The 15,388-nt window shown below is 41.0% G+C and overlaps 1 protein-coding gene across 1 annotated transcript; it reads left to right on the top strand.

Annotated features, from left to right (window-relative positions):
• Window positions 1-8,875: 8,875 nt before the first annotated feature.
• Window positions 8,876-14,699, top strand: LOC115631248. Its single transcript, XM_030527958.1, has 3 exons — window positions 8,876-9,466; window positions 9,542-9,726; window positions 9,826-14,699. Exons 1-3 carry the CDS (start codon window positions 8,876-8,878, stop codon window positions 13,871-13,873), a joined length of 4,824 nt encoding a protein of 1,607 aa, XP_030383818.1. The 3' UTR covers window positions 13,874-14,699.
• Window positions 14,700-15,388: the final 689 nt, after the last annotated feature.

Genomic DNA, 15,388 nt, shown 5'->3' with positions numbered 1-15,388 from the left:
TCGTGTGGCGTCGCAGTCAGCGCTTACACTGACGTTGACGCGGGCGCTGACGTGTGGTGCTAAGTTGGGGTGCTCTACTTATTTTGTTATTTTGGGTTTTTTCTGCTTTTTTGCGCCCTCACATAGTACATATGTACATACAACCGCACAACAGCAATAACAACGTTGATTATAGAGCCCCCAAAAACGCCGCACAGACAACTACAGCAAAGGCAGAGACAGAGGCAGCAGCTAAAAGTGTGTTGACATTTTTTTTTGCCATTTTGTTTTAGTTGTCAGTTTTGTTGTAGATGTGTATTTAATACATATGTATGTACATAGGTTTGTAAGGTTGGGGTACTGTTGTTGCTTCTCTTGCTGGCAGGGGTTGCTACAACGGGCATTACAAACATACATACGTGTATACATCTGTATGTACCTACCCAACGTGCACGTTTTGTATACATATTTCAAGCCGCGCTTTTAAATTTTGTCGTTCCGATATACGCACATGGAATACATACATATGTATGTATGCATGCAGCTCATGCATATATGTATGTAAACAGACATCATACATACACACATGCATAAATTGTTTCCATAGACATGTGTTTACATACATACATATGTACGTGTGCAAACTGTATGTGTGCCAGCTTTTGTAACATTTCAATCTACAAAATGTCAAGCTATTGATTTTCAATCAATATATTTGTATATTCCTTTTGTTGCAACAACAACGGCAGAATCGAAACATCTACAACAACACCCACCCCACACGAAAGTGGGCAAAGAAATACACGATTTGTTGTTGTTGTTGTTTATACAAATTATGCGTCTTTTTGTTGTTCTTTTGACTGCTGTTATCGTTTTGTTGTTCTTCTTCACATTTTTTGAGTTCGACATTTGAAAATTGTTTTGCATTTGAATTGCTTTCTGTTGTCGCTCCGCTACTGTTGTTGTTGCCGTTGCCGTTTCTGCTTCTGCTGTTGCTTCTTCTTCTTCTTCATTTCACCTTTGGCGCTCCACGCGCACATACAAAACGATCGAACTCACTCACGCATGCATAATCAACGGCATTTCGCGCATGTGTGTGTGTATGTGTGTACGACGCCATCGCTACCTCAGCCGCCATCGACGTCGGCGTCGTTGTGCTGTCAGCGTAATCGGCGCTTTTTTATTATCATTTGATTGCGTTGCTTTTATGGTTGTTCTGTTGTTGGTGTTGTTATTGTTGCTGTCACCGTTTTGTAGTCGCTATTTTGAACAATTTTTTCTATTCCCTTTTTGTTTTTGTTTTTTTTTTCGCCGCTCAGCCACAAACCACTTTTTGTTGTACGATTGTTGTTGCGTTTTTGTTGTCATTTGAATTTATTTAATTCGTTTTGTGGTCGCGTTTCGTATGCATGCCTATGTGTGTGTGTGTGTGTGTGTGCTGTTTAATTTCGTTTGGCTCTCACTAGCAGCTCTCACCTGGCTTTTTCTTGTTGTTGTCACTGTTCGCTGGCCTTAAATTGCACAAATCATTTGGCTGCATTTTTTTAAAGCCAAAACCGACGCTTGTTTGTCACGCTACAAAGTCTTCCCGCTGTTGTTATTGTTGCTCTTATTATTATTATAGTTGTTGCTGTTGTTATTATTGTTATTGGTGCTTGTAAGTGTCATGTTTGGTCTAACGAACGCCTTCATTTCCGCTGCTGTTTTGCTCATGTTGCCGCCATTTGCTGTCAAAATGGATCAAAAACAGGCGCTGACGCAGACTTCGTCGACGTCTCTGGCGACGCTGACGCTGGCGTTGATGACAAACAACGCACAGTGCGTTGAATTATTTATAAGGGAAACAGGACATACGTACATACGTACATATGTATGTACACAAATACATTGTATATGTAACTTTCGATTTTTCTGGATTCGTTATTTGTGAGTTTTAGGTATGCAGAAGATATGGGACATTAAAAATGTGTGGAATGTTTAAGAAAGTAAATGAAAAATGACGTTAAAATACAAGTTATGTAGATTCACGGCAAAGTTGAGTTCATTAGCTTCTGTTGCATGTTTTCAAAGTAAACTTCATATAGTATTAATCGTGGCTAGATTTTATTAATTAGATATATTTGTTTTCATAGCATAACGGCCACGATTATATACATATGCGCACCACATAATTTGAAAGTTAAATTGGACTTAAAACACTCTATGAGTCATAATTCAAATCATGTACTTTCGACTCAAATGTTTAACATTTTTGTGAACATTTTGTTATTGTCAACAGGATTATTAAATATTTGAATTGTCATGAATATGCAAAGAAGATTATATTCACTTACAAACAGCAACACCAGTTTCAAAAGATTTCATAATATTTTCATAGAGAGAAATGCGAGATATTTTGCTATATTTCAAAAAATACTGAAGTTAAAGCGGTTTGATGAAGGTTTTGTTGAAGCAGGTTCACGACAAGTTCAGCTTATGAGATACTTATTTTCATTTAAAATTATCATTATATATTTCAATATAAAGATTTTATTAATATTTGTTGTATCTTAAATGAAGCAAAACAGCTTTTGCCTTCCAATTTTTATATTAATAAATGCTTTAATAATACATTTTTTAAAATGACTTATTTCATACAAGATTATTACTATTTATACACACACACATGAGTTGAAAAATAAAATAAAAACAACTTAAAATAACAAAATAAAAGTTTTCCACTTCAAAAAAATCTCGTTAGAATTAACGAGTGTAGCGTACTTGCATAATTGGATTGGTTTTGTATGCAAATTATTTGCTTTTTTGACTCTAGCTTTACAATTCAAATAGTTTTTGGTTTCCAAAGACAATGCTTTTTTCCATGCTTTTTTCTTTTATTTCCATTTCGTAGTGAATTTTAATCTAACGCTTTAAAGATCTAGTTTCTCTTTAACAATAGCTAAAGAATTAATTTTTTAAAATATGTTTTTATTTATTTTAACACATTACTCGATATTTACCCAGACGGTTTTAATTTCAAAATAATGGAATTGAATCTCGCCAATAAACTTCATTGAATTCTAAAATAAAATTGTTGGTCATAAGTTTAATTTTAGCCATGGATAGGGGCCTATTGTTCTAACTGTGACAAATTGCATTTATAATTATTTGTTTATTTTTATCCACTTATCAAGGCACTGTGCAACCCACAGAATGCCAGCAGAAACAACTGTAAATTCAACAGCTGCGCCCGGAATCAACGGCCGGCAACTTTTTTTAACCATTTTATTTATATTTCGTTTTCTCACCACGGCAACCACTTGTTTTCCCAAGCAAAACAACACGCACACAAGCACTCCTCCATGCTTATATACACTACTATATACGTGTATATGTATGTACATATATATAGATATGTATGGACGTGTATGTATTTGTGAGCAGCATGCTCGCATTTTTATTGACAGCAACCCCAAACAAAAGGACTATACTTATGCTAGTGTTTCAGTTTGTGTGCGTGTGTGTGTGTGTGTGTGTGTGTATGCGTGTGGGGGTATGTGTGTGTCCTCATTGCTCGTCACTGCGTCGGCGTCGCAGTCAACGTCGACATGCTGCTTAACGCTGTTGCGCGTCCCCTGCATCTTCCAACAGCCGCGCCTTGAATTCACAATTTAGACGTCAAGTTGTTGCTGCAAGTGGCACATAAACACATAAAAACGAAAAAAGGAAAAGGCACAAATATTTTTTAATTAAAATCAACAAAAAAATAAGAAGAGTATAATAAGGGGACAGCAAGCTACCTGGATAAAATTGCATAATTCAAATTAAGCATACGCAGTGTGCGGCTGGAGAGCAAAATAAGCAGGCAAGAAAGTTGACGCCAGCATAAGGCAAAGTGTTTGTTTGTATGAAAAAGTTCCCTAAATGTGAAACAAACTATGTGCGTGTACGTGTACGTGTATGTGTGTGTGTGTCTCCGAACTGTTGCGCGCGTTTTTCGTCTTGCGTGTGCGTGCAACTGTGTGTGCCTATTTTTGCATGCAACATATGGCAACATAATTTACCTTGTTTTCAAACTCATTTCCATTTGTCATGCTTGAATTTTGTGCGTTTGTGTGGTCGCGCATTCATTGAATTCAATTGAATTGTCTTTGCTCAAGCACATGGCGTATACGCAATATCGTTTTGTATCAAATTGCGTTGCTGGTTGTTAGACACGTCTGGCCCGATTTTCTTCTGCAGTTATCAACTTTCAATAGCAATACATTTTGATATTCAATATCTCAATATCTCAAGCATTCGAATGAGAATCACAACAGCCACAGTCATAGGCACCACCAAGCAGTCTGGCATGTTTGATTGCTCAAGTGTTGTGTTAACTGATTTGCCAATTGTTCAAATTGTAGATTATTTCTTCTTTTTTGGGTTTCAATATTAGCAAACAACTCTGATATAGGTAGGGAGTAGTGTCTGCCTGCAATTAGCCTAAAAGCAGGCTATGAAAATTATTATGAAAAGTATCTCAACCACCATCAACTATATACGAACAGCTAATAGCCTCCCTTCAATCTGCCTTCACTTGCAATAATACATACAGGTCATAAAACAATAATAATCGCAAAGGCCAGCAAATGAAAGTGAATTAACATAATGAAAGCCGATATGTGCAGTGCGTCGTCGTCACACATGCCGTATGAACTTTGTGGGACTAGTTTATTTTTTTTTTGTACCTACATATATGTATACACTTTCCCAACGTAGGTGCTTCGAACTTTGGCATACCACGAATAGACAGACTTACCCATATACGACGGTATATTTTTCTTTCTTCTCGTTCGTCTCTTCTTGTGCTTCTTATTCCGTCTACTCAAATGTAACATAATAACTTTTGAGTCACAAAAGCTGGTCTGCGATGTATAGTATGTACATATTTGAATATCTTAAGTTTATAACCAGCCACATATGTATAGTCACAATTTTTGTGCACTCCTCATACAATCAAGCGAATCAAAATAACGGACTTTATGGAAATATTTATATTCTTAATTTAGATCCTCCCCCAGTTTTCGCCTCAATCAATACATAATACATAAGTAATACACCAATGTATGACATAAGAAGATATATCTTTTTGCCAATGTCAATGACCAGAAGCTTTCTGGAAGAAGTGTGTAAAGAATTTGTAGAAGAGAAAAATGAGTTTCTTTTTTAAAATGTGTGTGTGTGTCTTTTAGCTTTGAATTTAAACTATTGTTCTTTAATCAATATTTCTTGTCTGTATTATATTTATATTATGCTGTTCCCAACAATTAATCTTGTTAAAAACTCTTTTTTATGATATGCCTATGGATATTCAAAACTGAATTAGCAAACCCGAATATTTAAAGAAAACAATTTTTAGAATAATTATAGTATGATTCGATTAATAGCAGTTTTTATAACATCCAACTTTGAAATCGCATTAAAATTAGGAAAATCGCCAATAAAATACAACTCAAGGCAACTTCTAAAAACGTTTCTTTAAAAAAACAAGAGTTCCCTGGAAGTAGAACCTTTATTTCTAAATGTTGTTCGGACAAAAAACTGTACAAATACGTTTGAGACGTGGGTTTAATTTCAATCACAAGTAAATATGTTGATCGACCTCCCTCCCTGACCATTTTTGTTTTCTGCAGTTCAATTTTTAGTTTTCAAATCAAATTTTCCATTTGATAGTGCTATTATTATAAGTGCATTATGTACTAAATCGACTTACATCTACACATATGTATAGACATAATACAAGTTACGAATTTCCGAGTGTTCTCTATAATTATAAATATTTTTCATTGCACATTCTATTTACATGCACCGATTAACAATTATAATTATTAAAAATATATAGTATGAGTATATTTGTTGAGTATACAGTATATATAGAAAACTCACAACTTCACTTGCACATGATTCATTCACAATTTCTTTTTCCTAATATACAATGCCAGAAAAAAAACTTGCAAAATATAAACAAATACTTTATTTAAAAAACTGTTCAAAATCTTTTGCGCAAATAAAAGCACAAGACAGCTTTATGAGCAAGCAACGAATAGATGCTTCTCGCTCTCACGAGAATTAGGTAGGGTTTTCTAAGCTCTAAGGTAGCTATATCTGGGTTTCAGGGCAAAAATAATATATTCCTATATGTGCTTTCTAAGTTCAACGTAAGATTTTGGCCCAAAAACTAAAACAAACCATAACAAGCTGGCCTCTTAAATTATTCTAAATTGTTTACTAATTTTTAAATGTAAGAAAAGTATTCTGGGGCGTTTTTAATTTTCAAATCTAGGAGATTTGTTTTTTTAGAAATGTCATTAATATATGAAAACTTGATCTATAAAACGACTAAAAAGAAAAACGAACGATCGGTTCCGTTTTTCTTATGTTACGGTCAGACAGGCAAATAATTCGCATACAAGCTAATCCAATCTGAAATTCGTTTTGATTTAAATTAATAATGCACACAATATATACAATTCAATTCACTTATTCACATACTAATTAATTAGACTAATATGTCTGGACATAGCTTTGTAATACCATTAATCTCATCGAGGCCTGTTTACAGAGTATCGGATAGTTGGCCAGTCGGTGGTGCTTCCAACATTATTTATATTACTTGCACTTCTATTGGTGTTGGCGGCTGTTTGCGCCTTCTGTGGTCGCTTGTCCAGTTGCCACATAGTTGTTATTATTCAGGGAAAATTGAATGAGTCGTCGAGCATTCGCTGCCGGAGTGAGGCCAGGACTCGATGAAGGACGCAAGGGGGAAAGCAATTTTTCATGCAACGTGCCACAAGCGGTGCGGCAAAAGTCATTACGAATGCATTTGCAACGGGGGGGACACCAGTAGTAGTAGGGCTAGTAGTGACTAGTGGCTAGCACAATTATCTTTACAATTACCTATTGATTTTTTTCAGTTGCCGGTTGGTCTCCACTCCGTCCTTCTTTGTCTGTCTGGGCTGTTGTCTCTTGGTGGCCCACTTTATGGCCACATAGCAGGGCTTTTGTTGTTCATTTGCAGTGCGTGGGCGTTGACATTGAGCCAAGTATGTGGGTAGGGTTGTGGGCTATTTGGTTGGTTTTATCAAAGGGCTAACCAACGGTCCGCATGACCTGCTAGCGACTGCCACTAGCGTCTGCCTCCGCTCGCCCCCGGCTCTCTCACTCCCTTATTGCTCTTTTGTGGGGCAGTACGACAGCTAATCGTTAATATTTAATGAACATTTGCTTAAGCTGACGTGAGTGGGTCTCAGGCAGAGCTCCTCCCTCCCCCTACTTCCCCGCCTTGACCCACATGCCTGTCATACGAGTATATCCGCCATATGATGAGAATTAAATTTTTGCCTGGAAACGCGACAGTTGTTTGGGTTTTTCCACTTTACAATTAAAATAATTGTAACACCCATTACCAATATATCACGTTCTAAATATCAAAAGCGGCTTAAGCTGCATCTTCTGTCAAGCCTGGACATTTAATTGACAACATTTTAAGACCATAAATAATTAATGTAACGAAAGACGTAAGGAACTAAGCATATTAAATAACTCTCCCACTCTCAATAATCAAAAAATTTGAGTTATGCGGCTAGCCACAGCAACGCCTGAAATTAATTGGAATTGCGTCAATTAATATTAATAATAAAGGAACGCTTTTAAGATCTACAACTCTTTTTACTCTTTACTCTTTTTTAAAATCTTTCAAATAATTAAAGAAACCTCTACTCCTTGCTTCTTCAGTCTCGACTAGGCTCCTGTGTCCGAATGGCTACAAAATATTATCGATATACATTTATATATATACTTGTGTAACAACTAGGTTCAGTGTCAACCTCATATGGGTTGGTACCGTTGGACACCGGAAGTTTGAGGGAAGCTCCACATCACTCCTGAGAAGGAAGCAATCGGTATGGCGCTAGAGTCCTTCCAGTTTCTGAAAGCATTCTTAACCAAATCTTACCCACGCTCTTGTAATCATTTAAACCAATGCCCAACGACCTACCAGACAGATTCGATAAAAATGAAACGAATAAAACTTCCCCTTTCTCCAAAACATAAACAGTTTGATTGCAGCAGTCACTATGTTATCAGTTCACCGATTAAGATAAAAGTCATTATTAAAAGACATAAATAACAATATTTGCTGCTCACGACATCGTAAAAAACCAACAAGTTATTGCAGTTAAGAACACATTTTGCTTTCAATTGCTTTCTAAACCGGCAATACTAGGTGGTTAGTGATAAAAATTAGGCCTGTCTACACGTATCTCTTGCTGTTATGATTCAGAAGTTCTTGAAGTTCTTACTGAAGAATAAGTGGACGGAGGGACAAACGGACATGTCATAAGTGTTCTGTTTTGCCTTTGTTCCTCTGCTGTTAAAGAGGAATCTTAAAAGAGTTAGGGTATTGTTTCTTCAAGAAGTATTTCGCTATTCCGTGGAATTCGGGAGTTCCCTAACTAACGTTATTTGTTCCTCTTTTGTTAAAAACTAACCCTAAAAGTTCTATGGTATTGTTTCTTCAAGAAGTATTTTCTTATGCGATATTCCGTGGAATTCGGGAGTTCCCTAACTGACTTATTTGTTCCTCTTTTGTTAAAGGTTAACCGTAAAAGTTCTAGGGTATTGTTTTTTCAAGAAGTATTTTCTTATGCGCTGAAATTCGGGAGTTCCCTAACTGACCTATTTAGCCATGCTGATAGGAATAAGAATAACTCTATTCTTCACATTTTTGAATCGAATTGATAAAAATATTCTGTGTCTGTGTAATTGTTGTGTATAATTTAGGTTTAAACAAATACAACAGCAATGAAAACCGAGGTCACATCTCTTTTTTTTCATTTTTTCCATTGCAGCGTCCGTTGAGCGGAAACTCGCCTAAATGCAAACGGCCATGGAAAGCACCGCAGTTGCTGCGCTGCCACTGAGTCACAGTCAGCTAAGTGGCGGTGGTGTTGGTGGGGTTGGTGGCAACAGCAATGGCAGCAGCAGTGCCAGCAGCGGTTACGGAAGTGCAACCACAACGCCCACCACACCGCTAAGCAACCACTACGATGCAGGGACAGTAGCGGCCTCAACTACATCCATGGCGGCGACAATAGCCACTGTGGCGCCTTTCTACAGTGAGGCATTGAGCCAGCAATTGCCGCCACCACATCAGCAACCGACGGCGGCACACCAGCAATCGCACTATTACCATCAAAACTACAGCTATTCCAATGCCATGCCGCTGGACTACAATGCCGCTTACAACGCGTACACGTCGTCGGGCATGCTGGCCAGCGGTTATCAGACTGCTCCAGGTGCTCGCTATGAGAAGTTGGCGACAGCCAATAAATATGTCGCGCAACCACTTCAACCGCTGCAGTCGCTTTACAAATTTACAACAAATAGCAGCGATAATGCGGGGGGAGTAGGCGGTACTGGAGGCATTGGCAGCAACACCAGCAGCGCCAACACAAGTAATAATAACAACAACAACAACATCAGCAGCAGCGGCAGCAAACCACAGGCAGCAGCGACCGCCTTTTATGCTCAGCCCCTGCAGCCAAATGTGTCAGCGGCCAGTTATAGCAATTTGTCCTACGATGCCGCCGCTGCCTATAAAATGACTGTCAAGACGACGCCCGATTGTGGCAGCGTCCAGCCCATTGCTGGTACAATGGGCAGCTATGCTGCAGGCTATCCGGGCAGCTACCTGACGCAACCCACACAGCAGCCACAGGCGCAGTCGTTGCCTCCACAGCCACAGCAGCAGCAGCAGCAGCAGCAACTGCAGCATCAGCAACAACAACAGCAACACCAAACCCTGCAATATCACAATATGAATTTAAATCAAAAGTCACAGTTCTCTCAAATGGATGCCAACTATGCCGCGATTAAGCCAAGCACGCGTTACCAGAGCATGGCGCCAATATATGGCAGCAGCGGCACTGGCAGCAGCAGCAACAACAATAGTCTTTGTAGCAGCAACAATGCCTATTATCCGGGCTTGGGTTTCGACAGCTCCATCTCCGGCCCGAGCCCACTCTTCAGTTCCGAGGATCCGTATCGCAAAACATCGAGCAATTCTTGCCATTGGGGCATGGACTATGCCGCCAGCTGTCGTACCTTGCCACCCGTACCGCAAGCAATGCCCAGCAATGCCACTGCCTATCATGGGCATCCGGCTGGTGGTGAGCTTTATTATGGAGCCAAATATGATAAGTATGGCACACCCCCCTACGGTAGTCCCTATCAGCCGCCGAATGTTTCGCAGCCTTTCGCGACACGCAACATGTGGGCTGGCGACCCCGGCACGCTGTCTATGCAACCGTATCCGAATCCAACGAGTGCGACAGGGGCAGCCAGTGCGCGTCAGAGTTGTTGCACACAGCCCTATGGTCAGCAGAGTTGCTACTATCCGCGCAGCAATGGGTACCCAGCAGTGCCACCCAACTACACCAGCAATGCGCCACCACCCGCTCAATATATTGGCGGTGGCACCACAAAGCCACACAACGACTATGTACCGCACATGACAGCGCCAGCCAAGCTCAAGCATCCGACTGATCTCTATGTTGCTCATGCACCACCGCCACCACCCTATGACACACAAGCCGCTGCTGCAACACAGCTGGCTTACCCGGGCTACCCCGGCGCCGGGAGCAGCAATGGCAGTCAGCGCTATATGCCGGCACCCACTAACCAACACCAACTGGGCCTGGGCATGGATGCAGCCACCGCCTATTACAATGATCTCAATAGCATGCAGCCAATGCTCGATAGCTATGCTCTGCAACCGATGCAGGCACAGCAATCCCTACAAAGTCATCGACAGCCCACATATCTGAGCAGTGGTAAGCCGAACAGTTTGCTCGAATATCGCAAGCGACCGAGTCTACCGCCTCACAGCCACATCACCAATACCAACAGCAACAGCAATTGCTACATCACGCAGTCCTCGGCACCACTCAGCAATCTGGAGGCGCATGTGGATAGCTACGGGGGCTATGGGGCAACCACCGCTATACATTACGGAGCACAGTCGACGGGTAAGCCCAGCAGCAGCTCGAATAATATACGCGACTTTCTGTCCAGCTGGAACGATGACGAGGAGGAACAAACCACAGTTGTGACGCAAGAGTCCGACATACAGCCAGTGGCAATTGTTGCGCCAGTTGCCTCCTCTAATTTCATGTATGAAACCTTGGCACCAGTTGGTCCCGTTGCCACTGCAGTAATGGATCAGAGTGCAGAGCTCAGTCAGTGCCAGCCCATGAACCTACCCGATATTATAATAGACATTGAGAAATCCAATGGGAATGGCAATCTGACACATGTCAGTGCAAATACAGAGGACTCGTTTGGTAGCTTCGATGTGGAAAAGGAGCTGGATGACCTTCGTTTCAAGAGGAATGGCTTTGAGCCAATTGGCAGCATCGAAGAGCGTCCCACAGATGCCTTAGCCGATATACTGAATGCGCCCGGTAACGATACAGATTCGCTGCCGCTGCCAGAGACTTTGACTATGCCGCTCCCATTGCTCAGTGCCTCAGAGGAGGCAGCTGCTCCTCTTCAGGAGACCAGCATAATATCCGACAGTCAGTTGCCTCAAGTAGAGTTGGATAACAACACTAGCAACTCGAATGAGTCAAGCTTTGAGAAGGAATATGAGACCTTTATACACAAAATAGGCGGCAGCGGCAGTGAGACGGAAACAAATGCCCAAGACGGCAGCGAGTATCGTGAGCATGCCAAAAAGTTCAAGTTCTACAAGCGCAAGCGAAAGATCACAGAGAGCAATGGAGAAGTTCCTGCAGATCAGCAGCAGCACCGACAAGAACTCGCGCCCACTGGGGAGAAACAAGCGAAGGAAGCTGTTGAAAATGGTAACACAATTGCAATGTCCGCCCCGGCCTTGGCCAGGGCTAATCGAAAGTTGTGTGCGCGCAGACGACGCAATCACATCAAAATGCTGAAGATATTGGAATTTGAGAGTCCCAAAATTAAACATGGATTCTACTTCAAAGCGCTGAAGGCTTTGCGCCGCCGCTTCGCTTTGGACAAGACTAGACAGAAGCGAACGCTTTTAATGCGTAGGCAATTGGAGGTGCGCAAGGAGCGTCACCTTCCGCTGATCAAGAGACAATCAGCCAAGCAATATAAGCAGCAACTCTACAATCCACCAACACTCAAGGGACTGAGCGTGTCGGTCATGAATTCGCAAGCCTTTCGAACGAGTCTAATGGGTGTAGTGGATGGGAGCAGCCCAATCGAACGGGCAGATGCGCTGCCGATGCGTACAGAGACTGTTATAAAGACTGCCCGGAGTGCGCAAGAGAGCAGCCGATATGAGAGAGAGCTGGAAAGAGGGAAGACTGAGCCAATGAATGCCACAAAGCCAATGAAGACTGAAGAGGCAAGAATAGAGCTGGACGATGCGAGGAATGCGCTGCCTATTTGTGAACTGCAGGAGCAGGACAGCTTGGATTCGGTGGAGCTGCTGGCCAGTTTTAAAGGGTTCGATGACATTGAGAATACGCACCTATCGCCGAGAGCTAGTTTGCAAGTGGAAGCCGATAATGCACCCAGCTCTAAGCCGAAGAAAGAGGAAGCAAGCAATAAGACGACGGCTCATCAATTGGCAGAGCAACATTCCAAGCAACAGCAAATTCAAGAATGGCTCCAAAAAAGTATGGCGAATGGTGAGTTGATAGCATCCCAGCAAGATCCTCCCCAAGTGCCGGTGCCGGTGCCGACAATTGCAATATCCTCAACAAGCTCAAGCTCCTCCTCATCCTCTACCTCAACAACATCAGCATCGACATCTAGCTCAAGCTCAAACTCCAGTTCAACCGATGATAACGATGCCAGCAGCAGTTGCAGCGAAGGCAGCAACGCCTCAAGTAGCAGCAGCAGCAGCAGTAACGGCAAGAGCAGTAGCAGTTGCAGCGGCGAAGAAAGTGAATTTAATGAATTGGCCGCCTTGAAAAAAGAACTATCCCAACATCCACATGCCAGCAGTCCCATAGAACCGCCTGTGGAGCAGGCAACAGTAATTGAAGCGGCTGACGAAGTGGATGCTGTCAAGGCTGTGTCTAACAGGGACATAGCCAAGCTAAAGAAGATACTAGAGAGTGATGGAGAGGAGGCTGGAGAGCATCCGAATGCCACCGTACCAAAGCTAAGTGACCTTAGTAAAATTGCCTTAAATAGTTCCTTAAAAACTAGCGAATTAGTTATAAAAACCCATGAGGATAATGCCCAGAAACTAGAGCATGCAGTGGAAGTGGAGCAATCGGAGCAACCCGATAACTTGGTGCAACGCGAACTAAGCGTTGAGGAAGCCCTGGCTGAAATGTATCAGCAAATAGGCGTAGTCTCTGACCCCGAAGACTATGTCGATGATAATAATGACGATGCGGCGAAAGATGCCGAGGCCGCTGGCGCCGATGTGCTGCTCATTAATTTAGCCGAAATTTTCGACAACAATAGCTCCGATCTGTATGTGGTCCAATGCGATATGAATGAGAACATCTTGGGCGTCGTAGCTACCGATGAAGAGCAAGCGGTATCCAATGAGGATCAGGTAAATACCCTACAACTTATCGAGTTGCTGGCCGATGCCGAGCCCGAAATAGATGCGTTTCCGCGGGCAGAAACACCCGAATTGGGACAATTCGTAACCACACCCATTATACATCACGAAGAAATCGTGCCCGACAACTACAAGGAGTTCGAGCGTCGCGAATTTCTAAAGTATTTGCATGCCAAGTATGTGCAGGGTCACATAAGTAAATACTATCATGCCCAGCGGGTCCTCAAAAAGTACAGGCGACGACTCTGCGAACATCAACGAAGACGCCAGCAACCAAAGCAGAGCACCAATGACTTGTAATTGACATACTTAGGCATTAATTAGGGACAGTTCTGGGGACTACAGTACATGCAAGTTAACGTCAAGGTTCTGAAAAAAGAACACTTTCGTAAAATAATCCCATTTCATTTACCAAATTCTAAATGATTTTGTGGAAATTGTTATCTTAATTCATTTTAGGGTGAAATCATATTTTAAAAGAAGTGATTCAATACAAATTTCAGATAAATGAAATAAAAACTCCAGTTATAACAGAAATTTTGAAAAATGACTCCTTAGGTTTCTAGAAAACTAAATTAAATTTTACAATAATTCATGCGTTCAGATTGGAGCTTGCTCGTCCCTAATTCAGGTAATGCCTTTTCTCCCAGCTCAGCTTTCTCACTTACACCAAAACAACTAGAATCTTTAATAATTTCCGTTTATTGCTGATCCCGAACCCTAGCCGATTGTAAGGTTTCAAAATCTGTTGCCTAGGAGCGTCTAGGACCACAATCCATCTTCAATTTCACAATCCAGATGTATTTTATTAACATAGATGTAATCTCCCGACTCAGCATTTATAACAAAAAGTCTAAAATACCTAATCCTTGTCATAAAGCATTTTAGAATAAATTTGTGATTTCTGAAACAGTAACACCAATCATGTTAGTAACAATTGGTGACCCCGACCGTTAGTCGATATTAAAGTTCCAAACTGCAACTCTAACTTGCAGCCATGACAGAATCTATTGTCAGGAGGCCATTATCAATTTCCCAATCCAGTCAATATCGAATATATTTGACTAAACCAAGCATGTACTGTAGTCTATAGGTCCGCGTGTGTGTGCGACTGTTGGTGTTTCATTGCAGCTTCTACCAAAGATATTAATATGTATTTGTACAATAGGTGTGTTGATTAACAATAGCCCCTATTATGGGGTAGGCGCAACAATTGGCAAATCGCTTTAAAGTCGGACCCGCAGGTTCGGGGTCGGACGGCGATTAACATTTCCAATCAAGTGTTAAATGAGCCCATGGCCGAGGGTTAACTCGATCTTTTCGCTACTTTATTTTTGATATAGCCTCACCAAATGGCATTTGTCGTTATGTTATTGATGGGCTATTGTTGCCATTGTTGTTGCGTGAAAAATCAACATGCGTGCCTAATGGTATAATAATCATTTTTTACACACACCGGCACACCCATACAAACAATTTAAAGAATCTCAAAAGACTTTTGTGCAAAATTTAAAAACAAAATCAAATTTGTTTTGCATTTTTCCACCCCAACTGGAAAAATATGCGCTAATTATAGTTAAAAATTACTTTTAAATTATTGCTACGAAACATTACACACATATACGAGTATATGTATAATAAATATATATATATATACACATAAGTTTATATATATTTTAGATAATTGTGCAATATTTACATACAAATTTCGTGTTAACATACATTTACATTTGTGTTTGTGTTTTGGAATCTCGATATTTAGGCTAATAAGTGGCATATAAATATATACGAGTAGATACATATATATATATATAT

This window comes from Scaptodrosophila lebanonensis, unplaced genomic scaffold (assembly GCF_003285725.1).
Source record: "Scaptodrosophila lebanonensis strain 11010-0011.00,11010-0021.00 unplaced genomic scaffold, SlebRS2 tig00001412-arrow-pilon, whole genome shotgun sequence".
In the NCBI taxonomy this organism is placed as follows: Eukaryota; Metazoa; Arthropoda; class Insecta; order Diptera; family Drosophilidae; genus Scaptodrosophila; species Scaptodrosophila lebanonensis.
The sequence above is the reverse complement of the archived record's forward strand: the minus strand, read 5'-3'. Positions and strand labels throughout refer to the sequence as shown.